Genomic DNA, 25,063 nt, shown 5'->3' with positions numbered 1-25,063 from the left:
ATTCTCCTGCCCCCTTAATTGGCTTTTGCTAATGGTTCTGGTCCAATCACAGGCTTTTAAAGCCCATTTCCTGAACCATTGAATTTTGGTTGGTTCTGGTTGCCAAATTCCAAACTTTTTGGGCAAAAAGTTCTAAATTCGGCCGAACATCGAACAGCCAATGTTCGGGCCGAACCAATGGTCGACCCGAACCGTTCGATTATCCCTAGAAGCCACTTCTGTCCAAGCAAAACATTGCTGCACATTTACAGTTTGCACAAGAGCACCTGGATGTTCCACAGCAGTACTGGCAAAATATTCTGTGGACAGATGAAACCAAAGTTGAGTTGTTTGGAAGAAACACACAACACTATGTGTGGCGAAAAAGAGGCACAGCACACCAACATTAAAACCTCATCCCAACTGTGAAATATGGTGGTGGGGGCATCATGGTTTGGGGCTTCTTTGCTGCATCAGGGCCTGGACGGATTGCTATCATCGAAGGAAAAATACATTCCCAAGTTTATCAAGACATTTTGCAGGAGAACTTAAGGCCATCTGTCTACCAGCTGAAGCTCAACAGAAGATGTGTGTTGCAACAGGACAATGACCCAAAGCATAGAAGTAAATCAACAACAGAATGGCTTAAACAGAAGAAAATACGCCGTCTGAAGTGGCCCAGTCAGAGTCCTGACCTCAACCCGATTGAGATGCTGTGGCATGACCTCAAGAAAGCGATTCACACTAGACATCCCAAGAATATTGCTGAACTGAAACAGTTCTGTAAAGAGGAATGGTCAAGAATTACTCCGGACCGTTGTGCACGTCTGATCTGCAACTACAGGAAACGTTTGGTTGAAGTTATTGCTGCCAAAGGAGATTCAACCAGTTATTTAATGCAAGGGTTCACATACTTTTTCCACCTGCACTGTGAATGTTTACATGGTGTGTTTAATAAAAACATGGCAACATTTCATTCTTTGTGTGTTATTAGTTTAAGCAGACTGTGATTGTCTATTGTTGTGACTTAGATGATGATCAGATCACATTTTATGACCAATTTGTGCAGAAATCCATATCATTTCAAAGGGCTCACATACTTTTTCTTGCAGCTGTATATATAAGTGTTATGTTCACTAATTTGATATATAAGTATTTTGTTTTAGAAGCAGCTGCATTCTTATATATGATTTTAGCGCAAGAGATTTCAGTATAATAATGATTGCATATTACCTACTTTTATTCTTCTTGAATATGCTATTTCTCTTTCTTTTTTTTTTTTTTTTTTCAATAAACCTCAATTGATAAAAAAAAAAAGAAAGAAAAATGGTGAAGAATCGACTTATTACAAATGTTTTTAATGCTTCAGTTCCAGTTCTGGATGTTTCGACATTAACATCAGATATGAATTTCAATGTAATCTCCCATGTTCTTTCAACTGTTGCTTATGCCTGACTCTTATTCAAAAGTTCACACTTAAAGAAACTCTTGAAAAAATCCAAAAGCTTGTGTTGGCACAGAAAAAGACTATTAATACTTAATTCTTTAGTTGCCTGTGAGGTATTCTAGATGTCAATATTCTGAAAGAGTTCAGAGTTCTTTAAAAGCATGAATTCAGGACACCTCTCTCACTGAAAAGGCAAAGAATAAAGTGTTACTAAACCCAGAACCTGCATTCACTATACTTGGTCTCCCACAGTACACAAAACATAAAAATGCAGAGTTTTCATTCTGCCCCGATCCTCTGTCTGGACAGTGCTGATTGGCCCTGTGCTGATCACATGTGCTGTGTATGTGCAGCCTGACTCCTAATGCTCTGTTCTATCACATGATGGGTTGGAGTCGGTTAAAGAAGAAGAGGATCAGAGAGACAGGATTACACAGCCTTTATACACAATGCAGAGGATTAACCCCTTAAGTTCCACAGTGAGTGTAACAAGCATGCTTTACTGCATATACACAGACTGATTTTACTTTTGTGGGTTTAGTAACACTTTAAGTCTTCTTTTGTACCTTTTTCTTTAATTGGTGAAAACATTAAAAAAAGAGTGTGGAGGGACAAAAGAAAAGTAAATGGTACACATTTTTTAATCTTAAATTTTGGTAAAAAAAATGGCTTGTCCTTCTCTGGTTTGAAACTATTAGCACAGATTAACACACATGGACTGACCAACATAGCTCCCGTCATATCATTTGTTTCTATAGTCATAGGATTTGTAGGTAAATCAGAACATTAGAGATTCAGCAGAATAATCCTATAAGAAGTATTAACAAAACCCCCAATGATTCTATAAAACTGAAAACCAGTGTTAGTGTGATAGGATCATAGGACCATGTAAATATAGCTTTGGGATGTGTAAAATTCCTCCCTTTCCTTACATTTTCTAAAAAAACACTAGATTTTAGTGACATTTCACCATTGTGGATAAACACATTGGAGTCTATGAGGAAGATGGTATTTAATAGTATCTAGTTCTTGGCCCTGTATTGTATTTGTTCTACAATTTTCAATATTTTGGTTAAGAAATTGATGATGAATGATGTTGCTGAAAAAACATTATGATTCTGGTATGAAAATACATAGACAAGGTTCAAAGAAGAAGGAAAGAGAAAGATGAGAAGGCATGATGTTACAACATTTCTGTCAATTTTTAATTCATGAAATATTATTAATAAAATATAATACATACACTTGAATCTTTATAACCACCTGCCGACTGCTCACAGTAAATATACTGCAAGCTTGTGGCAGGTACAGAAACAATCACATACCTGGATTTCATCTTTTTCTTCCTGGTTCGGTGGCATGCATGTGTGTGCCCCCTGCCAACCAGTGCTGTGATTGGACAAAGCCTAAGTTTGGCAGCTGTTTTCACCCAATGATTTTTGCTGCTGTTAGCTAATTAGCTGTGTCAAATCACATATATTGTTTTCTGTTTACAAAAGCATGCATTAAACATTGTTAGGCACACAGTTAACCCCTTGATTGTCCCTAGATGCTAACCCCTTCCCAGCCAGTGTCATTAGTAGTGTCAGTGTACAGTATTATCACTAATCACTGTATTAACCACTTAAGCCCCGGAAGATTTTACCCCCATTCCGACCAGGGGGTATTTTGCGATTCGGCACTGCGTGAATTTAACGCACAATTGCGCGGTCGTGCGACGCTGTACCTAAACGAATTTGACGTCCTTTTTTTCCCACAAACAGAGCTTTCTTTTGGTGGTATTTGATCACCTGTGCGATTTTTTGATCACGCGCTATAAACAAAAAAAGAGCGTCAATTTTGCAAAAATAGCAATATTTTTCACATTTTTTTATATGAAATTCCCCCAAAAAAAAATGTAAAAATCAAAATTTTTAAAAATTTTCGGCCAATTTGTTTTATGCTACCTATGTTTGGTAAAAAAAATCGCAAAAAGCGTATTTTGATTGGTTTGCGCAAAAGTTATCGCGTTTACTAACAAAGGGAAAGATTTTTGTCATTTTTGTTGTTTTTTTTTTAACGCGTAATGGCGGCGATCTGCGATTTTTTTTGCGGTACTGCGACATTGCGGCGGACAGATCGGACCCTTGACTGACATTTTTGACACTTTTGGGGTTACCAGTGACATTTCTACAGTAATCAGTGCTATACATATGCACTGTTACTGTAAAAATACACTGGTAGTGAAGGGGTTAACTTTATTTGGAAGGGAGGGGCTGTGTGTGTCCCTAGGGGCGTGGTTTCTACTGTGATTGGCTGTGGCTCTAGCTGTAAGGACACTGATCCACGGATCTACATACCAGATCCGTTTTATCAGTGTCTTTGCAGCGAGGAGAATGACAGGCAGTTTGTTTACACAAGCTGCCTGACATTCTCCCTCTCCCCCGCCGATCGCCGAGTGACCGGCGGACATCGGGTCCGCTGGTCACACGCGCGGGGGGGTCCGTGACCACGCGGGAGCGGGAGCGCGCCCCCGGGGGCGCGCGCTCGCTCCCTAGACCCTCACAAGCAAGCAACGTAGCCCTACGTTAGTTTGCCTGTGAGGGGCTGACCGCCGACGTAGATAGTCGTGCGGCGGTCGGCAAGTGGTTAATGTCACAAGCAAAAGTCAGTGTCAATTATTGGTCCTTCCAGATAGCGTCTGTTAGCACCAGGCTGCCTGCCACCCTATTACAGTCCCACCATAAGTGGCTGATCATTACCATTACAGTATTGCATCTATAGCTGTATAAATTCCAGTGTATATACCATAGTTTGTAGACACTATAACGTTCTCACAAACCAATTAATATACATTTATTGGGATTTTTTAATACCAAAGACAAGTAGCAGAGTACATTTTGCCCTCAATTTATGAAGAATGTTAATTGTTTTATTTTTTATTGAATATGTTTTATAACAGAAATTAGAAAATATTGTTGTTTTTCTCAAAATTTTCTGTCTTTTTTTTTCCGTTTATGTAATAAAAAAATAAAAAACCTAGTGATGATCAAATACTCCCAAATGAGAGCTCTGTTTGTGTTACAAAATCTATTTTGGGTACAGTGTAGCATAACCATGCAATTGTAGGTTAACCACTAGCCGACCAGTCACATTGACTGTACTGCGGCAAAGTGGTTCGTTATCGTCCAGCGACGTAGACCTACATCGCTGGACTCCTCCCCCTGTAGGCGGCGCTCAAGCGCCGCCGGAGGCGCGCTCCCACTGTTTTCAGTCACAGCGGGAGTCGGGCCAGGGGAGGAGCGGCGGCAATCGCCGCTGCTCTTCCCCGATCATCGGGGAATCTAGTTTGGAGATCCGCCCGATCTGTCCTTATGTCACTCAGTCACCCCCCCACACGTAAGTAAGCACCAGGCATACATTAACCCCTCCCTCTCCAATTAAATTAACCCCTTCCCTGCCAGTGTCATTTTTACAGTAACAGTGCATATATATAGCACTGATTACTGCAGTAATGTCACTGGTACCCCCAAAAGTGTCAAAAATGTCAGTCAAGGGTCCGATCTGTCCACCGCAATGTCGCAGTCCCGCAAAAAAAATTGCAGATCGCCGCCATTACTCGTTAAAAAATAACACCAAAAATGACAGAAATCTTTCCCTTAGTTATTAAATGCAATAACTTTTGCGCAAACCAATAAAAATATGCTTATTGTGATTTTTTTTACCAAACATAGGTAGCAAAAAAAAAATTGGCCAAAAATTTTAAAAAATTTTGATTTTTACATTTTTTGGGGGGGGGGGGGAATTTCATATATAAAAATGTTAAAAATATTGTTATTTTTTCAAAATAAACGCTATTTTTTTGTTTATAGCGCAAAAAGTAAAAATCACACAGGTGATCAAATACCACCAAAAGAAAGTTCTGTTTGTGGGAAAAAAAGGACGCAAATTTCGTTTGGGTACGGCGTCGTACGACCGCGCAATTGTCAGTTAAAGTCGCACAGTGCCGAATCGCAAAAAGTGGCCCAGACGTAAGACAGCAAAATCCTCTGGTGGTAAAGTGGTTAAAGTAGCGCAGTGTTGAAAAATAAATGCTCTGGTCATGAAGGGGGTAAAGCCTTCTGGAGGTTAGGTGGATAAACAGCATTACATTGACTCATGCATTGGATCTGATTTACTAACGTACAATAACACATCAAGTCTATGTGCATAGAACTCATCCATGCTTTGTCTAAATGTCTGTACACAGACTACGGTAAACCTACATGAGTTTATTAGTAAAGATTCCCTGCTATCATTGTAAGAACTAGCTTCAGAATGTACACTATCTGAGCTGCGGCATGCCTAAAACAAAAATTTTATTTTTTTGTATGGTTTTTAGATTTATCTAAGCGCTGTTAGCATTTTTAGATGTGCATAATATTATAGAAATAAAAACACATCAAATGTGCATGGCTATTATTAAAGAAGGCTGTAAAAAACGTACTTCTTAACAAAAATGTGTATATTATAGCAGCACGTCATAAAGCATTAAAACTTTCCAAATTAACAAATAAACCAAACCATGTAGTATTGATCGCTCTTCACATCGAATTATACAGTTAGAAAACAATTAAAATTATAAGGTGTATAAAGTGAAACCGCAGTGCTCAACTGTCCCAATTTGTTACACACAACACAGCAAACAAAAACAAAAAAGTGTTCGATCTCTGCCAGGATCTTTTAAATTTCCTTTTGGCTAAATAAATCTGGTTTCTATACATCACCTACCGTGGAGCCTACTGCTTGCTATTGTATGGCTACACACCTACAAGCCTGTCTTTAAAGCGGAGTTCCGGGCACAAAAAAGATTTTTTTTTTGTGCCCCTCCGCTAGGTATGCCTCACCTGAAAAGGAATTGGATAGTTTTTTTTTTTTTTTTTTATTTACTCACCTTTTTATTGAAGATCGTAAATACTCACCTATGACAGCTTCCTCCTCCAGCGCCGAGGCTCACCCCGTCACTTCCTGCCTCGCGATGATTCCTGTGAGCTAAACGTCATAGCTCCCAGGAATCAATGCGCCGCACCGGCCCCGCTCGTCATTTCCGGGCGACGCCGCATTCCCCTGCTAAACAGCTTCTGGGCATGCCCAGAAGCTGTTTAGGAATGCGGCGCCGCACCGGAAGTGACGAGAGGGGCCGGTGCAGTGCATTCTGGGACACGAAGACGCGGAAGAAGACAGAGAAGAGGACCGCACCGGCTTCAGCTGCCCACAACCGAGATGGAAACGCTGTGGAAGAAAATTTCTAAGTAAGTATTTCTTCTTACAGGTAAGTGCGAACCGGGACAGATCAGAGGCTAGCCATTGTGGAATGTGCTAGCCCTGACTGTCCCGGGGGTATGTTCAGAAAAAAATAGTTTCTCTGCCCGGAACTCCGCTTTAAGCGCTCATTTGTTCTATGTGTTTTTATACTATGCCCACATGCTTATGTGTTTCTCAATCTCAAAGCCTGCTAACACTTTCTTTTTATTTTAGTTTATTTTTTAAAAAAAATTTGATTTGTGCAATTACCATTATAGGAACAAAGTAGACCTGATCATGCAGATAACAAATCCCTGTACAATAGAACAGATTCTTGAGTCAAGATTACACGTTAGATTTAACGTACACGTATGTTCACTCACACATATGGGCACACTAGCCAATTATATGCTTACAGTTTATGCATGCTCTTGTTTATTTCCTTTAGTAAATCTGTCTACAAGTGCGAACATTTATAAATATAGTGACAACTTTATCAAAGCAGAATTCAATTATTTAAGGTGCTATCTCTCTCTCTCTCTCTCTCTATATATATATAATATATATATATATATATATATATATATATATATATATATATATATATATATAAACAAACACACATTTTTTTTTTTTTTTTATAGAAACGATGATGCTATTTCTGTGTACCACATAAATAATAACTGTAAATGCATCTTGTAAAGATTCTTTAAGCTGGTCCAGTCCCTGTTAGGAGCCTTTCCAAATCAAGCTGAGTAGTGTTTTAAAAGCTCCTTGACTGCTGTGTAAAAATGGCACAATACATGAAGCACTGCCTGTAATCATATAAAAATGTGGTGATAATCGTAAACAAACTCTCATTCGCTCAGCAAGATAAGATGTTAATTGCTCTTGAAAAATAATTTATCACTGGTGTTGCCCAGATCTGAGTAATCTGTTTGTGTCAGTGCCCGGGCTTTCTAAATTCATTACCAAATCTATAAATATTTATTTGCCATTAATGAAATTCACTTTATGCAAGCGGGTGCACCCCTTCAAGTTCATAATTTGGGAAGTATTTCATGTTAGTTAATTAAATGTATTTTTAGAAATTTTGTGGTATTTTACATAATTGATTAGTGTTTCTGCTAGCCTATGTTATATTAATGTTGAATTAACATTATTTTAAGAAAAAACGATTTTCTTTTATTATTGTATGGTATTTATTATTAGATATATTATTAGCATTTTATTTTATTAGTCCATCAAATCTGGGAGCTCTCAAGGATTCATGATCTAAAAAGGGTTTCTTGCTCAAAAAACTTAAAACAATTATACATTAATACTTTAATAATAGTTCTAAAATTAAAAAAAAAAATCACTACTGTTTGATAGGACTTTTTAACCCTATTTTTCTATTAAAATACCCAGTATCTTAAAAGTGAGCTCCATCCAAAGCTTTTCTTTTTCCAGTTTTGTGTCAAGTGGAGAAAAACATGAACTTTGGGCAACATTTTATTGTAATCTGTATTCCCATTTCAGGGTAAAATACCTATAATTTTTTTTCCTAGTTATCATTGTCACTGGGACAAATAGTAAAGAGGCATCTACAGTTTTGCAGTTGTCAGCAAAATATTACTGAAGGGGAGGAACCCCAGTTTGGTGGGGAAAAATAGTAATGTAAAAACAAATAATATTGTTTATGCAATTGCTACATAAGTCATATTTTAATTTAATGGTATTAAAATAACCTTTCCTTTTCATTCTGTAGCACTGTAAATATTTTGTAAAATTCAGTGCAATATGGCAATCTGGAAGCATTTTGTACACAGATGGCATTTAGAACGCTCTCCAGGTATGTCATTTGTGATTTTCAGAGATATGTGCCCTAAGCTACAAGTCAGATTTTGGGGACCCCCTGCAACAAAAATGAAATTTTTCATAAGATACTCTCCAAGGGAATACATATCTTTAATAGAGCCCAACAGATGCAGCAGCTGATTGATAATTAAAAAATCACTTCCATACAGATGCATTGAGCACATGGGCACAGAATAACAAAAGTTAAAAATCTGCAGCAAAGTTTGTCAACATCCTTGCATGTACATGATCAGCCACAAAGGAATGTTTCCTTTCTCAACCAAAGTGGAATAACTAGGGGCTCCCAAGTTGCCAGTAATATACCAAATTCTAAAAATCCACAAGTATAGAGTCCATCCCTCGGGGAGACCTATAATTAGTGGGCTTGGCTCCCTTTTTACAAGGATAGGGGAATATATCGACTGCTTCCTGCAACCTATTGTAAGGAGATATCCTTCTTATTTGAAGGACATTAAACACTTGATTAACATTCTGAAAGATATCCCTAACAGAGAAGAAACCATACTAGTCACAATTGATGTTGAGTCTCTATTCATAAGCCTAAACCAACAAGATGTGTTAATCTCCTCCCTTAGGGCACTCGATGAATGGTCTGATATAAAAACCCGGTCAGAAAGAGTTTTTGCTACAGGCATTGGATCTTTCTATATCCAATAGCTATTTTTGGCATGAAGGTTCATATTATAATCAGATTAGAGAGGCCATGGCTAAGTGTGCACCAAGTGTGGCAAACCTTCTAATAAGTCAATGGGAGGCTAACACTATATATGGTAGGGAGATCCCTGAGATTGCTTTATATAAACGATACATTGATGGCATAGTCATCATTTGGAATGGATCAGTCGAGGGGTTAAGGCCTTTTTGTCTGGTCTTAACATCAATGAGTATGGTTTGAGGTTCACTAAACATTGGATCTATGTCAAACTAGCTTCCTAGATCTTGTGCTCATGAAAGACCAGGGAAGGATTCTCACAAAAACTTTCTTTAAAGAAACTGGAAGTAATAGTTATATCCTAACAGCCAGTTGCCACCATCCAATATGGCTGGGAGGGATTCCCAAGGGACAACTTATGCGCATAAGATGGAACTGTGACCGTATAGATGATCATATCCAACAATCCAATGTATTGTTAAATAGATTCAGAGAAAAGGGATATAAAGAACAAATATTACTATCCATTCAACCTAGTGTATTGAATAGACACAGAAAGGTATTGATTAAAGACAAAGTTAGAAATAGAAATGAAACAATTAATTTAGCCATTCCAATTAATTTTAATAGGGATTATAAAGCTTTCAAACATATTACTAAAAAAATTGGTCTTTGCTACTAAGAGATAAAATGTTATCAATGGTACGCCCAAAAAAACCTAAGTTCATTTATCGAAGAACTCTGAATCTTAGGAATAAATTAGCACCCAATATTTACGATCCACCTAAAAAGAAGTTAACTTTTTTAGAAAAACCTTAGTAAAGGTTTTTTTTTATTGTAATCGATGTAAAGCATGTAGGACAACACAAATTAATCATAGGAAATTGGAGAAATTTACATCTACAGTGACGGGAAGAGAATACAGAATCAATAAGTTCATCTCTTGCGACTCCACACAAGTAACCTATGTGGTTATGTGTCCATGTGGGTTACAATATGTGGGATGCATTACATGTAAATTAGCAATTAGAATTACTGAACATCTCAACACTATTAAAAAGGCGTTCCCTAAACATAGCTTCTCAAACCATTTTAGAACACACCATAATAAAGATCCAAGTTTGGCCACTTTCTATGGGATCGATAGAATTGAATCATATTGGAGGGGTGGTAACATGAAACAAAAAATCTCAAAAAATGAGAAAGAATGGATTTTTGAATGATGCACTTTATGTCCAGCAGGAATAAAGGTAGATATTGATCTGAATTGTTATATTTCTAATTACTAAAATGTAAAGGAGATCCAATCATATCCACTCTTGATTGGAATCTCCACATTCAGTATGTGTGATTTTTTTTACATCACCACTAGTTGGTGCTTAGTTGTCATCATCTCTATCACCACTAGATGGTTTCTACATGTCACCATTCACTTTTATTATCCCCTTTTTATATGTATGGTGTGGCATTTGTGTATGGTCACTACATGGCAGTTATACGTCACCATTTACTTTTATCATTCATCATCCCTGTTTATATATACAGTATCTCACAAAAGTGAGTACATCCCTCACATTTCTGAAAATATTTTATTATATCTTTTCGTGTGACAACAGTGAAGAAATGACACTTTGCAACAATGTAAAGTAGTGAGTGTACAGCCCATATAACAGTGTAAATTTGCTGTCCCCTCAAAATAACTCAACACACAGCCATTAATGTCTAAACTGCTGGCAACAAAAGTGAGTACACCCCTAAGTGAAAATGTCCAAACTGGGCCCAATTAGCCATTATCCCTCCCTGGTGTCATACAACTCGTTAGTGTTACAAGGTCTCAGGTGTGAATGTGGAGCAGCTGTGTTGAATTTGGTGTTATTGCTCTCACTCTCTCATACTGGTCCCTGGAAGTTCAACATGGCACTTCATGGCAAAGAACTCTCTGAGCATCTGGAAAAAAAAGAATTTTTGCTCTACATAAAGATGGCCTAGGCTATAAGAAGATTGCCAAGACCCTGAAACTGAGCTGCAGCATGGTGGCCAAGACCATACAGCAGTTTAACAGGATAGGTTCCACTCAGAACAGGCCTTACAATGGTCAACCAAAGAAGTTGAGTGCACGTGCTCAGCGTCATATCCAGAGGTTGTCTTTGGGAAATAGACATATGAGTGCTGCCAGGATTGCTGCAGAGGTTAAATGGGTGGGGGGGGGGCAGCCTGTGAATGCTCAGACCATATGCCGCACACTGCATCAAATTGGTCTGCATGGCTGTCCTCCAAGAAGGAAGCCTCTTCTAAAGATGATGCACAAGAAAGCCCACAAACAGCTTTCTGAAGACAAGCAGACTAAGGACATGGATTATTTAAACCATGTCCTTTGGTCTGATGAGACCAAGATAAACTTATTTGGTTCAGATGGTATCAAGCATGTGTGGCGGCAACCAGGTGAGGAGTACAAAGACAAGTGTGTCTTGCCTACAGTCAAGCATGGTGGTGGGAGTGTCATGGTCTGGGGCTGCATGAGTGCTGCCGGCACTGGGGAGCTGCAGTTTATTACAAGAACCGTGAATGCCAACATGTAGTGTGACATACTGAAGTAGAGCAGGATCCCCTCCCTTCAGAGACTGGGTATTCCGACATGATAACGATCCCAAACACACATCCAAGACGACCACTGCCTTGCTAAAGAAGCTGAGGGTAAAGGTTATGGACTGGCCAAGCATTTCTCCAGATCTAAACCCTATTGAGCATCTGTGGGGCATCCTCAAATGGAAGGTGGAGGAGCAAAAGGTCTCTAACATCCACCAGCTTTGTGATGTTGTCATGGAGGAGTGGAAGAGGACTCCAGTGGCAACCTCTGAAGCTCTGGTGAACTCAATGCCCAAGAGGGTTAAGGCAGTCCTGGAAAATAATGGTGGCCACACAAAATATTGACACTTTGGGCTCAATGTGGACATTTTCATTTAGGGGTGTACTCACTTTTGTTGCCAGAGGTTTAGACAATAATGACTGCGTGTTGAGTTATTTTGAGGGGACAGCAAATTTACACTGTTATACAAGCTTTACACTCACTACTTTACATTGTAGCAAAGCGTAATTTCTTCAGTGTTGTCACATGAAAAGTTATAATAAAATATTTACAAAAACGTGAGGGGTGTACTCTCTTTTGTGAGATACTGTATATATGGTGTGTGACTTATGTCTGGCCACTAGATGAGGCTATAGTGGTTTTTTTCATATATATATATATATATATATATATATATATATATATATATAATTATTATATTATTTTATTGTTTTAAGGAAGTCAAGTATACATTTTAAAATATTTAATAAATTGGGCTGGGATTTATTTATATCTTAATATTTTTATGGAGGTCTTTATATAATGTTTGGATGCTTACTCCCCCACTACAAAAAAAAAAAAACTATTTATCATGACCATAAGGGCATTGGTTTCTTAATTATGGGTAGGGGTGGGATATGTGCAGGATCTGGCTTCCTATTGGTTAATCTCCAGGATGGATGGATGTGGATTGGATCTTCTCTTGTGGTGGTTTGTATATATAGTTGAGGAACTGAAGTACACGATCACATGACTCCTGATGACGTCAGACGCTGCTGACGAAACGCATAGGGTCAAAGGATAATGTTATACGTCATTTCCGCCAGTTGGAACACAGGTAGAATGCAATTGGCATCCCTGATTCCTGTTTCGAGTTAAAAACTTTTTACAAGCACTGTAAGTTATTTTAATCATTACTTGTTAAATAAATGCTTCATACTTCCCCATGGAAGCCTCTTGTTCTTGCTCCCTATAACCTTGTGGATGCCCCAATGGAGATTCATCTGACCATTGGTTGAGGAGCCCCTCATTTAAATTAGGCAATATTTATACTTACCTCTGGTAAGTAGGCATTTTGGTCTCTGGTGGTGGACATGAAGTTTATCACAGCACACTTATTTTGAAGAAGTTTGGAAGAATGGTTTAAGACCACGTTTGCATGTTTAAATCACGTTGGTGACTAAGGACTTTTCCTGGAAAATAAGATCCATCCAATTTTTTTCATTCACAGCACTTTATTTATTTGTTCATTTAGATATATTGTCAACGATTAATGTTCCGTTATTACAAGGCACTATTCATTTGCATAATGCACTTTACTCCACTTATGAATTTATATATTGTAGTCACAGTATAATTTATCAGCCCATGTCAGGGGCAATTATTGCCACATATGCACGGATTGCACTTTTTTGTTTGATTTATGTATAGTATGGATTACCAATTTTGATACTAATTTGAAGAACCGATTGATTAATCTGTTGACCGGTCCTTTTTGAATGTTTAAAGTGGAATTACTCTTTTAAGCCTGCTAAGAAATGCAATCTTTCTATAACTTTATAATCATTTGATAAGACATTCCCTCTTGTATATAACAAACAGTTGCATAACAAAATCAAACCTGCCATACATAGTACATACTATATAAATTACAGAATACATTGATGCAAAAAGCCTTTTGAAGCGCCTCATACAAGTTTGTCACAGTGTTTGTCTATGTGGATTCTGACTAGCCAGGGCTAGAGATATATGGATCACATTAATCTACTTGCATAATACATAATGTAAAGGACACACTGATACATTTTGCATAGCATGTGACCTAGAGCTCCCTTAAAGTATTTTAAGTGGTCAGGGAATACAGTAAACAACTGTATGTTAAAAGATGAAGAAAAATAAACATTTTCAAAATGGTGCAATTCAGATTTTTTTTCACAATAACTATATTTTGTGCATAACTTAACTTAATTATGCAAATTAGGATTTACACTTGGACACTTTTCATACTCTCTCGCTCTACTCTCACATTTAATAAGTTCCCCGTAGAATTGGTGAACCTTACCCTTTTTGATACTAGCTTTGTACAGAACTAGTTTATATATATATTAAACAATTTAAAATTTATAGAACTACTTGACTTCCTTAAATCAATAAAATAATATAATAATTAAGTATATATATATATATATATATATATATATATATATTTAAAAAAAAACACTGTAGCTTCCTCTAGTGGCCAGACATAAGTCACACTCCATATATACAGTATCTCACAAAAGTGAGTACACCCTAACATTTTTGTAAATATTTTATTATATATTTTCATGTGACAACACATAACAGTGTAAATTTCCTGTCCCCCCCAAAATAACTCAACCATTAATGTCTAAATGGTTGGCAACAAAAGTGAGTACACCCTTAAGGGAACATGTCCAAATTGGGCCCAAAGTGTCAATATGTTGTGCGGCCTCCTTTATTTTCCAGCACTGCCTTAACCCTCTTGGGCATGGAGTTCACCAGAACTTCAGAGGTTGCCACTGGAGTCCTCTTCCACTCCATGACAACATCACGGAGCTGGTGGATGTTTGAGACTTTGTGTTCCTCCACCTTCTGTTTGAGAATGCCCGGCATATGCTCTATAGGGTTTAGGTCTGGAGATATGCTTGGCCAGTCCATCACCTTTACCCTCAGCTTCTTTAGCAAGGCAGTGGTCATCATCATATTGGAACACTTTCCTGTGGCCCAGTCTTTGAAGAGAGGGGATCATGCTCTGCTTCAGTATGTCACAGTACATGTTGGCGTTCATTGTTCCCTCAATGAACTGTAGCTCCCCAGTGTCGGCAGCAGTCATGCAGCCCCAGACCATGAAACTTCCACCACCATGCTTGAATGTAGGCAAGACACACTTGTCTTTGTACTTTTCACCTGGTTGCAGCCACACACACTTGACACCATCTAAACTAAATAAGTTTATCTTGGTCTCATCAGACCACAGGACATGGTTCCAGTAATCCATGTCCTTAGTCTGCTTGTCTTCAGCAAACTGTTTGTGGGCTTTCTTGTGCATCATCTTTAGAAGAGGCTTCCTTTTGGGATGACAGCCACGCAGACCAATTTGATGCAATGTGCGGCGTTTGGTCTGAACACTTACAGGCTGACCCCCCCCTCCCCCACCCCTTCAACCTCTGCAGCAATGCTGGCAGCGCTCATACGTCTATTTCCCAAAGACAACCTCTGGATAGGATGCTGTGCATATGCACTCAACTTATTTGGTCGACCATGGCGAGGCCTGTTTTGAGTGGAACCTGTCCTCTTAAACCGCTGTATAGTCTTGGCCACGATGCTGCAGCTCAGTTTCAAGGTTTTGGCAATCTTCTTATAGGCTAGGCCATCTTTATGTAGAGCAACAATTCTTTTTTTTTCAGATCCTCAGACAGTTCTTTGCCATGAGGTGCCATGTTGAACTTTCAGGGACCAGTATGAGAGAGTGAGAGTGATAATACCAAATTTAACACACCTGCTCCCCATTCACACCTGAGACCTTGTAACACTAATGAGTCACATGACACCAGGAAGGGAAAATGGCTAATTGAGCGGTTTAGAGCGGTTTAATGGCTGTGTGTTGAGTTATTTTGGGGGGACAGCGAATATACACTGTTATACAAGCTGTACACTCACTACTTTACTTTGTAATTTCCTCAGTGTTGTCACATGAAAAGATATAATAAAATATTTACAAAAAATGTGAGGGGTGTACTCACTTTTGTGAGATACTGTATATATATATATATATATATATATATATATACATATTGCATATGGGATTTAGTAAAACTGGAGCACACAGAATCTGGTGCATCTGTGCATAGTAACCAAACATTTTCCAGGCAAGCTGAAATTAGAAACTGACTGGTTACTTTGCATAGCTGCATCAGATGCTGTGTGCTCCAGGTTTAGTAAATTCCCCTGTATTATTGTGATTTATGGTCCATAAAATTAAGTAACTCTGGCTATTATTTCCAGACCTTGTGTTCCTGTCATTTCCTCCTGAGTGAACGTTCATATATATGGTATTCTGCCAGACAGCAATGGCAGGCAGTAAGCAAAAACTGCCCAGCACATCTCAGTTAGTAACAATTGCTCTATACCCTTCTGCTAATAAGAATGTACTTTGCTGTAATCAGTTACCTAAAGCTGCCACCCTCATTATTATATCCCTGACTACAATGAGCACACCAAGCTAATATAGATGAATCATAAATGGAAAGTAGAAATGACCTCTTTGAATCAGAGAGGGCTGAGAGGAGATGATTGAAATGAACACTGGCAATACCACTAGTTCCAAAGGCAGACACATACAATAGCACAGGCTATACTGAGTGTATTCATCTTAACTACTGTACAGTAATACACAGGTAAAGCTGAAGGCACTGACACCTGTTTCAAACACAAAATAGCACAATGGCCTTTGTTTTGCATTGGTTAGAGTTACGCCTTATGGTGCAAGGATTTCAAATGTTTTTTCTTTATTTTCTGCAAATGAAACTGGGATTTCTATGCATTATTTCATCTCAAGAATGTCTCCTCTGACTTTTTTATGAGTAAATCAGGATTTTTATGTATCAGTATGTTTGTTGCTGAAAAATTTCTTCCAGAAGGACAAAACAAATGATGACAGGATTCAACTGATAATACTAATTTATGGCTTTTTTAAAATTAATCTACCAAGGAAAATATATTCCCTGGGAATGTATTAACATCTAAATGCCTTGGTTGCACTGCTTTCTTTTGACTATCTGTAAATGATTTCATCTTGGCATAATGTACTCTTTATTATGCAAACCTTTAATATTGTGTAACATGTCATAAATGATTTTCACAAGCTCCAAACTGCATAGGATTCTTTGATTTTTTCTCCTGTTTTAAATGCACATATGTATACCATTAATGAATCATAAGGGTAAAGTGGAACTAAACCCTCCTCTCCTTTGCATTCAAAGAAAATGCCATCCTTGTTTGATCTGCAGTTGCCATGGTGCTGAACATTTGTTCAGTTATGACACCAGCAATTTAATGGCTTGACAGTTTGGTAGATGATGACAATGTGACAGTTATCATTCACAACATACCTTGAATGTAACTGTTTTGGGAACCCAATAATTTGATGGATTTCGTTCCATTTTAAAAATTAAAAAATATAGAGTTCCACATTAAATCAAAAAAGAAAAAAAACATTTCATTCATTACTTTCTTTCTTTCTAATTTGCAGTAGACATAATATGATTAGGGAGAAGGATACAAACATTGTCAGCTAGGTTGAGCATTTATTACTTATATCTATTTTCTGTACTGTGCCAATTTTTTCATTAAACAGAAACTTTAGTCAGACAATTAAGTCCTGCTAGATCACTTCAGGTGGGACACTTTTGCAGGTACAGCTATGTAAAACATTTAAAAAAAAGGGTCTATACTGTTTAAAATCTAGCAATACACTGTCTCACTCTGCTCTGCACATGCTCAGTTTCTCTCCATTTTAGGCATTTTAAGGCACTGGCGAGTTTGTAGAGGCCTATCTTCTGACAGCTTTAAAGTGGAATTAAACCCTGTTATCCCTTACAGCCAAGTAAGCTGCTTCTGTTTGATCTGAAACTGCTATGGTGCTACACATGTGATCAATTATGACACTAGCCATTTGATGGCTTGACAGTTTGGTTGTGGAAACAAGCAAATGTGACAGTGAGCAGTTCCGGCATTCCAGGAATGGAACTTTTTTCAAACTGTTAAATCGATGGGTTTAGTTCTGCTTTATGATTTACATCTGCTCAGGGGCTCTGGGCTTTAGCAAAATGGTAGTCTCCAGGAACTGAAGGTAATTTACAGCACACACGAATGCTGAAGGCAATTTACAGCACACACTAATGTCAGTAGAGTAATTATTAATGTGGAATATATGTCCCTTGCTTAAGAACATTATTTTTTGTGAAGTTGTTATGGGTTAAGTTTTGCCTAAAGCTCAACAGAACATCAGCATAAATTACCTACCTTTCCTAGTTTTTTCAAATTCTATTATTATTTGACATTCAACCTACCCCTGCAGAGAACAACTGGATGGTAATAAACAAGGGAGATACCTAATAGTTGCAAATAGAGGCGTTTGAATAAAGAAGACTAAGAATGATCAGAACATTTAGTGTTGTTATGTAGAAGAACAAATGAACAAAATTAAAAAAAAAAACTACACCTAATCTGAGTGTAACGGTACTAACCGTCACTATGAGAGAAAGACATATAATTCATGGTTTGGATTGCTTAAAGTGGGAAAGTAATATTTGTCAACCATATTTTCATATAGAAATATGAAGATTTAATACCACCTTACACAGTGTATCCCATGTGCTTGTCTGTGAGAGAGACACACAGACTGTCATTGGCAGACTTCCCTATTGTTTGTGTATTGGGAGGGAATGTGGATTGTGCCTGTCTCATTGTTAAATGTTAATGACCTCACATTGTTCTGTCTGCCTTAAGATAAGCTTATTATGGGATGTATATGTGTATGTGGATTGGCTGCTTAGGTGAAGGGGGATTGTCCCACAGTGTATATCTTTGTGTACACTGTATGGGAGTGTAAAACCCTGTTTTCATTGGATTGTGAATGTCAGGACCTGTTTTCAACAAGGTCCACCTGGGTGGTAAACTTGTGGGGGAAAACTGTATAAAAGTTTGTTTCTTGTTCAATAAAGTTGAGTTCTATTTCACCCTCAATCTAGAGCCCTGTCTCTCATTAGGGGAATATGCTACAAGCTGCGGCAGTTTGTGGGGTCTGAGGTGCATATGGTGTCAGGTGGAGTGCTTGGAGCCCTCGGGAAGCACTAGAAGCATCCGTCAACGGAGGTACCCGGTCGGGGTGGCGGTTGATCCGTTACACTGAGTCTTTAACTATTAAAATAAATCCTGGCTTAGAGAAAACAAAATAATCATCTTTTGTTTTACCACTTTTTGATTTAGTTTGTCTTTGTATTTGACCTCCTCTGACTTCATGGCTTAGCTTCACTAACTGCAATCTCCCTGCCCAGTGGAAGTGTTCTGACTGGCCACTAATTAAATCTTGGACATTGTAATGGATGTTGGTGGGGCTTATCGGTGAAATAAATAAAATAATAAAGGTGTATAGAAGAAGCTTTTCTGGCTAATAACGACAACAGTGGGAAACATGTCCTAGGTTTGACTACAGGTACCGCTCAAACCCACTGCAAACATTTTGGATGATGAAAGAAAATACAAAATTAAAAATTTTCCTTCTTTTTAAATATAATTGAGCTACATTACTCAAGACACACTACAGCTTCAGTTAGATACATGGAATAAGTGGAAAATAAAACTGTGTAAGTAATATTGCAATAATGCACTTTTTATCACATTAACTTTTAAATCAAGTGTTTGAAGTGCAAAACACTGTTATATGGAGCAAAAGGTAAATTATGCCAAGTTTAAATAATTTACAGAGTGACAGATAACTAAGCAGTGTAACCAAGGCATCTAGACATCGGAAAATTTCCAAGGTCTGTCTCTTATTTCTCTGATGAATTTTAAAAGGCATAAATTAGTATTATAAATGTGTATAGAACAAACTAATTTACTTTTTGTCCTCTCTGAAATGGTGCCATATTGATAAAACCTTTATTTCATGGAAAATGCCACATTGATCTAATATCGGCAAAAGGAGGCTTGATTCCATTGCATTGACTGTGCTCAGCAGTCTTCATTAAGAAGTGACTTTTTAAAATCCTTTTCATCCACACATAGTCAATAACCTATTAATGTGTGTGGGAAGAAAGTGAAAGGAGAAGTAATTGTGTAAGGAAATAAGAAAAATAAACTAGGAGCTGTAGTCGAAGTATGAGCTGTGATAAACATGTTTTGGAATGGTAGGCAATCATGTCATTCTGAAATTTCTCTAACAAATAGTTTTTACAGGCTGAGCTGCAAGTGTAAATCACAACATGTTTTCATCTCCTCTCTTGGAATCCCTATGGCAAAATAACTGCATAAGAATTCAAATAAATTCTCTTATATACACTATCAAGCCATGAAACTGCTTTAAAATGCACAACTAAACAGAACATATCTATTATCAATGCATCTAATGATCTATCTGTTTTCCTATTTGTTTTGACATAGTAAAACACTTTCTGTTTTTTTCCAATGATTTCATCAAGAGTGGTCAGGAAAAATAAATAACTGAAAAGGGGCATAATATGTGACAATGACCAAATTGTCACAAATTTCTGTACAATCTTGTGTATTTTTTAACCAAAACAAATTATGTAGATGGGTTATCTGATTCAGTGACAAAGCATCCAAGTATTTTAGATTTTGCAGTACAGTTAAATTTTTCCAGGTCTCAGTTTTTAAGCTGAGCAGTCAGATTTACCAGTGAAGAGTTAGGCTGGCCATACATGGTGCAAATTGTTTGCCCTGTGCATGGGTTGCAGGAAAGAAATATGCACAATTCCCCTATTAACACAGAGAGTGCTGACAGGGGAATCAGCAATTTTCTTCTCCCGAGGGGGGTTGGGGGCAGGCAGGGGAAGCTATCCCCACTGGGAGAAGACAGTAACTATCACTAGTGGCTATAGCAGCCGCTAGTGATAATTGCAAGGGAATCCGGCAGCCTGGTTTTACCAAAGTTGATTGATCAATCAACTTGGTGCATTCTACCTGCCCATTAATGGTTCGAATCTCAGCCAGTTTCTGCTGAACCGGCTGAGATTCGAAAAGCGTATGGCCGGCCTTAGGGGGGAGTTCAGTTTGTATGTACGTAGTATTACAGATGGCTTTCCTATTTCCTTTACTTCGGCCATTAACATGATATGTTTTTATTTTTTTTATTTTGTGCTTGCTCTTAAAAGGAATCTTTAAAGTGTACTTCTAGTACCACTATGTGGCTGATTCACGGAAGCTTGAGAAACTAAAATTAGTATAAAATTAAAGATGTTCACAACCACCAAACACATTCTTTTTATACTATATACATTCTTCTTATATTAAAGTGAAATCTGATTGGTTGTACAGTTTTAATAAATCAGTCCTCATTTGTCATAGCAGAAGCAGTAATAGTCATGTTAGAATAACATTATTATTATGTTCATAAATAAAATGATAACCACAATTCTGTACAGAAGCTGGTCCTTGGAATTCAAATTAATATATATTATATGTGTAGATCTTTTATAATCAGCAAGGTTGAGTTATAAGGGAGAAGAGGCTGATAGTGAAAGTTTGTTTTACTATTGTTAGTGAATTTGTATGTATCTCATTAGATAAAACATTTACTTTGAATACACAACCGTGTACAAAAGATATAAAATGAATTTGATTTTGCTTGTATATAAAACACACCATCCCCTTGCTCATGAGGCTAAATGAACCTTAATAGTGAACATTTAAATTAACTTTTCAAAGTCAGAATTCTCTATTTCTTTAGTAAATAAACCTGACTGTTTTTTCTTATCTTGATAAGGATTGGCAAGACCACAAATAAATGAGAACATTAGGGTTAAAGTGTTTGTTACCCAAACACTTCATATTCCTAATATGTGGCTGCTGTACCATGTACTTGAATGAGAAAGTCTCCTGTTCTCTTTGTATTGCTTCCTTTATGTGAAATCCCTGGTGTTCCTGCTGGTCCCCTTGCTTTCCTATGAAAAAATGACCACACTAAGCAGGAGAACACAGTGTGGTCAGTTCTCTAGCTGTGTTAGGAACTCAGCCTGCTCTCCCCCAATGATCAGACTTGTCCTGACACCCCCCTGCTGCATAGCCATTTACTAGCAAGCTCATTGTGCTGTTGCTTCTCCTCCCCTTGCTCTTATGAAACTGAGAACAGAGGAAATGTGATCACTAGAAAAAGGTATTTATAATGTTTTGTTTTTTTTTTATATACAAAAAGGTTGTGCATTTCATTTTTATTTTAAACTGAATGGGTTGTTTTACAAGGTGATGGTTTGCAATCACTTTAACTTGGATAACCATCATTCCAAGGTAGCCATACATATAAAACTGTCATAAAATGATGCGTGGATTTGGGCCTATTGTTTGCACATTGTTTTGGTTATGATGCCTGATCAACCATTGGCAGATATCTTCAGACTGAAAATAATATGAGATGTGAATTCGATGTTTTTGAAAATTTTGGATGACCAAGAACATTTTGAGACAATCACAACTTTTGTTATTATAGGTATTTTTAAAAAATAAGCCCTCCCAAGAAGTAGCAGCATTATGGGAAAAATAAAGGAGCATCTAAAGGAGCATATCTAACATAAAATAATTCCTGTAAACTATATTCTATATCCCACATAACATTTCTATTTACCCACAAAGTTATTAGATTGGTCGATTACAGCTAGAATATATTCTGAGTTTCTCTGTTAAGTATGGATATTTGCATTAACAATACTATAGGGTTAAGTTAAAAAAAACAATAGAGGATGTTCATTTGATAAATTCTATAAATATAAAACGTGAAAAGCAAATTCCTCTTTGCTTATTTTATATGCACATGATTGCATAATTGAAGTAAATATTTATATCATTTATTGGGGTGGACATTCGCAACTAATAATTAGCCTGAATGTTGTACAAAAGCTTTGGTTTCTTTCTATTAGCATATACTGTATATTGAGTATGTAACTACTTCTGGTAAACAGCAATATACACAAATGGAAGACGTAAATATGGGACCTGTTTACCTTCCAAAGAATTTCTATTTATGTCCATCCACCCCTACGATTTACATAACTTCCTTAAACAGCACAGCTGTATAGCACCAATACACTAATGTTATCTATCCAATCCCAGCCTTGTCACTGGATAGTGGAAAAAGTAGCAGCAGACTGAAGAGGTCATCCCTCTGCTTACATCACTCTCTTCTCCTATAAGCATCTTCCTTTTCACATTTGCATGCAGCATACCTGCTTGGCTCCCAGTCCTGCTTTCCCTCCCAGTCTGAGTGCTGCTGAATAGGGAATTGCAAGAAGCTAATGCCTAGTAAAGTTGAGGTACTTACGCTCATTGCATTGAAAAAAATCATGAGGAAATAATATAGAGTTGCACTAATGTGTGGCTTTTAAATCTGCCTGAAGTTCAGGTTTAAGAGTATATAACAAGAGACTTACCAGCACAGTGGCCACACGGAGCACTACCCCTCGCATGTTGTTCTCTAGCTTTCTGTCTGTTAGAGATCCATTCAGACCAGTTACAGGATTCCATGAGCCAAGCTGAAAGATAATACAAAAAACAGCTGTCAGAATCAAAGCTAATTGATTTGCTAGTAGAGGAAAATCACATTAATAAAATATTATACACTGACACACAAAGTGTTTGTGAAAGGAAAACATTAATATGAAATTGCATTAAATGCAATAAAACTTCAATGAACAACACACCTTTAAATCATAAGTAGATTACAAAATAAAATACATGTTCTCTGTAATGTAAAATTCAAAGGATTTCCTGTAGCCTCAGCACTGTTGTGTGATTCATCTGTATTATCTGACTGCTTTTGTTCTGAACAAGCTTCTTGATTGTGTATATGAAGAGCTATTTGTAGCAGCCACTACCTTCAACACTACCCATTCTCTCACAAATGTTACTTGCACTATAAAATAAGGTATTTATTGTAACTATGCAATTATTGCTTTCAAAAGCATTTTGCTTCATCAGACAGTACAGGAGGTAGGGTGTTTTTATTAGTTGGCAGAGAATAAATATGGTCACTTAGTGTTTATCTCCTCCTACATAGAGCCATAAAGTTCCAAATGTGCTATTCTCCACAATACTTTTTTAAACACTGAAAAAAAAATGTACTTTTTCTCACCAGTGCAGACACAAGTTCTGTCTAAAGCATTTATTTTATTTGGTGTTATTATTAAAGTGTATGTATAGCCAAAACCTTTTCTATAATTTTGCATAGAGTAGGGAAGAGCTAAAATATATTTTTTTGTTGTTGTTGTCTGCCTCCATTAGGGAGATTCCTTGTTTATTCCTGTCATAGAAACACACAGTAAAAGAAAGAAAAGTGAGCATAATTTTACTCTGTTGACAATAATTCTGGAATTATCATCACTTCACAGGGCGACGCAACTTGCTGGGGCGACCTGTGAAGTCGCGGTGCACAACGTGCACCGTGACCTCTGCGCGACGTGCACGGACTTCATATCATTGAAGTCAATGCAAGTCGCCTCCAGGTCGCCCCAAAGTAGTACAGGACCCTTTTTCTAAGTCGGAGCGACTTGTGTCGCTCCTATTAGAACGGGTCCTGTGCTAATCAATGGCAGGCGACCCACCGCGACTTGTCAGGTGACCAAGTCGCCTGACAAGTCGCGCTAGTGTGAATGGGGACTGAAGCCCAACTCCATCCAAATATTTTTTTTGTATTCTTTATTTCTATAATTATGCAGAAAGAAAAGAGCAAATATTTACATTTATTGGGCACTTAAACAAGTTACTTTATACATTGTAAGATCTCAAATAATCATATGCCAAGAGCCCATACACAACATCCATACATAGTCCATAGACAACATAGGCAATTCAAACAAGTGCTAGATAAAGAGTGCTGCTTACACTGGAATACTAACTTCTGTTTTTTTTTTTTTTTTTTTTTATTGTTTGTATTCTCACGTAGATTTTCAGGAAGAGGAAAGTTCTTCAATAGGTGCCACACAATACTAAAAAATACTTTTTTTATGACTCTTTCTCATTCTACTGTGGTGTTTTTAAAAGCTGCTTGTTTCCTGACTGTATAAGAGAGGGATATCCATAACTTCTTTACATTTATATATTTTACAGTACATAATTGACAACCTGCCCAGTGACATCAAAAATTACATTAAAACCTTTGATAGGTTCTCTTTTTAGCCCATACTACCTACAACAAAAAAGGCATGCAGTAGTCATCGAGCTTGCCATACACACGCAGAACTTTGACTAAAAATGATGGGTGGCAAGT

General features: G+C 37.4%; 1 protein-coding gene across 3 annotated transcripts in view; it reads right to left on the bottom strand.

Moving 5' to 3' along the window:
* The window catches only part of GRID2 (glutamate ionotropic receptor delta type subunit 2), a 1,458,531-nt gene that overhangs the window by 387,627 nt on the left and 1,045,841 nt on the right, over positions 1-25,063 (bottom strand). For all 3 annotated transcript variants that reach the window (XR_014225747.1, XR_014225748.1, XM_082268534.1), the window contains exon 9: positions 23,229-23,330. Coding sequence is in view for 1 of the 3 variants with exons in the window: in XM_082268534.1 (XP_082124660.1) it covers positions 23,229-23,330 (102 nt within the window). In the remaining 2 variants the exon portion in view is untranslated. The remainder of the gene's footprint in view (positions 1-23,228; positions 23,331-25,063) is intronic.

This window comes from Pelophylax lessonae (assembly GCF_965119305.1).
Source record: "Pelophylax lessonae genome assembly, chromosome: 1".
Taxonomy (NCBI): Eukaryota; Metazoa; Chordata; class Amphibia; order Anura; family Ranidae; genus Pelophylax; species Pelophylax lessonae.
This window is presented reverse-complemented; position numbering and strand designations above follow the sequence as displayed.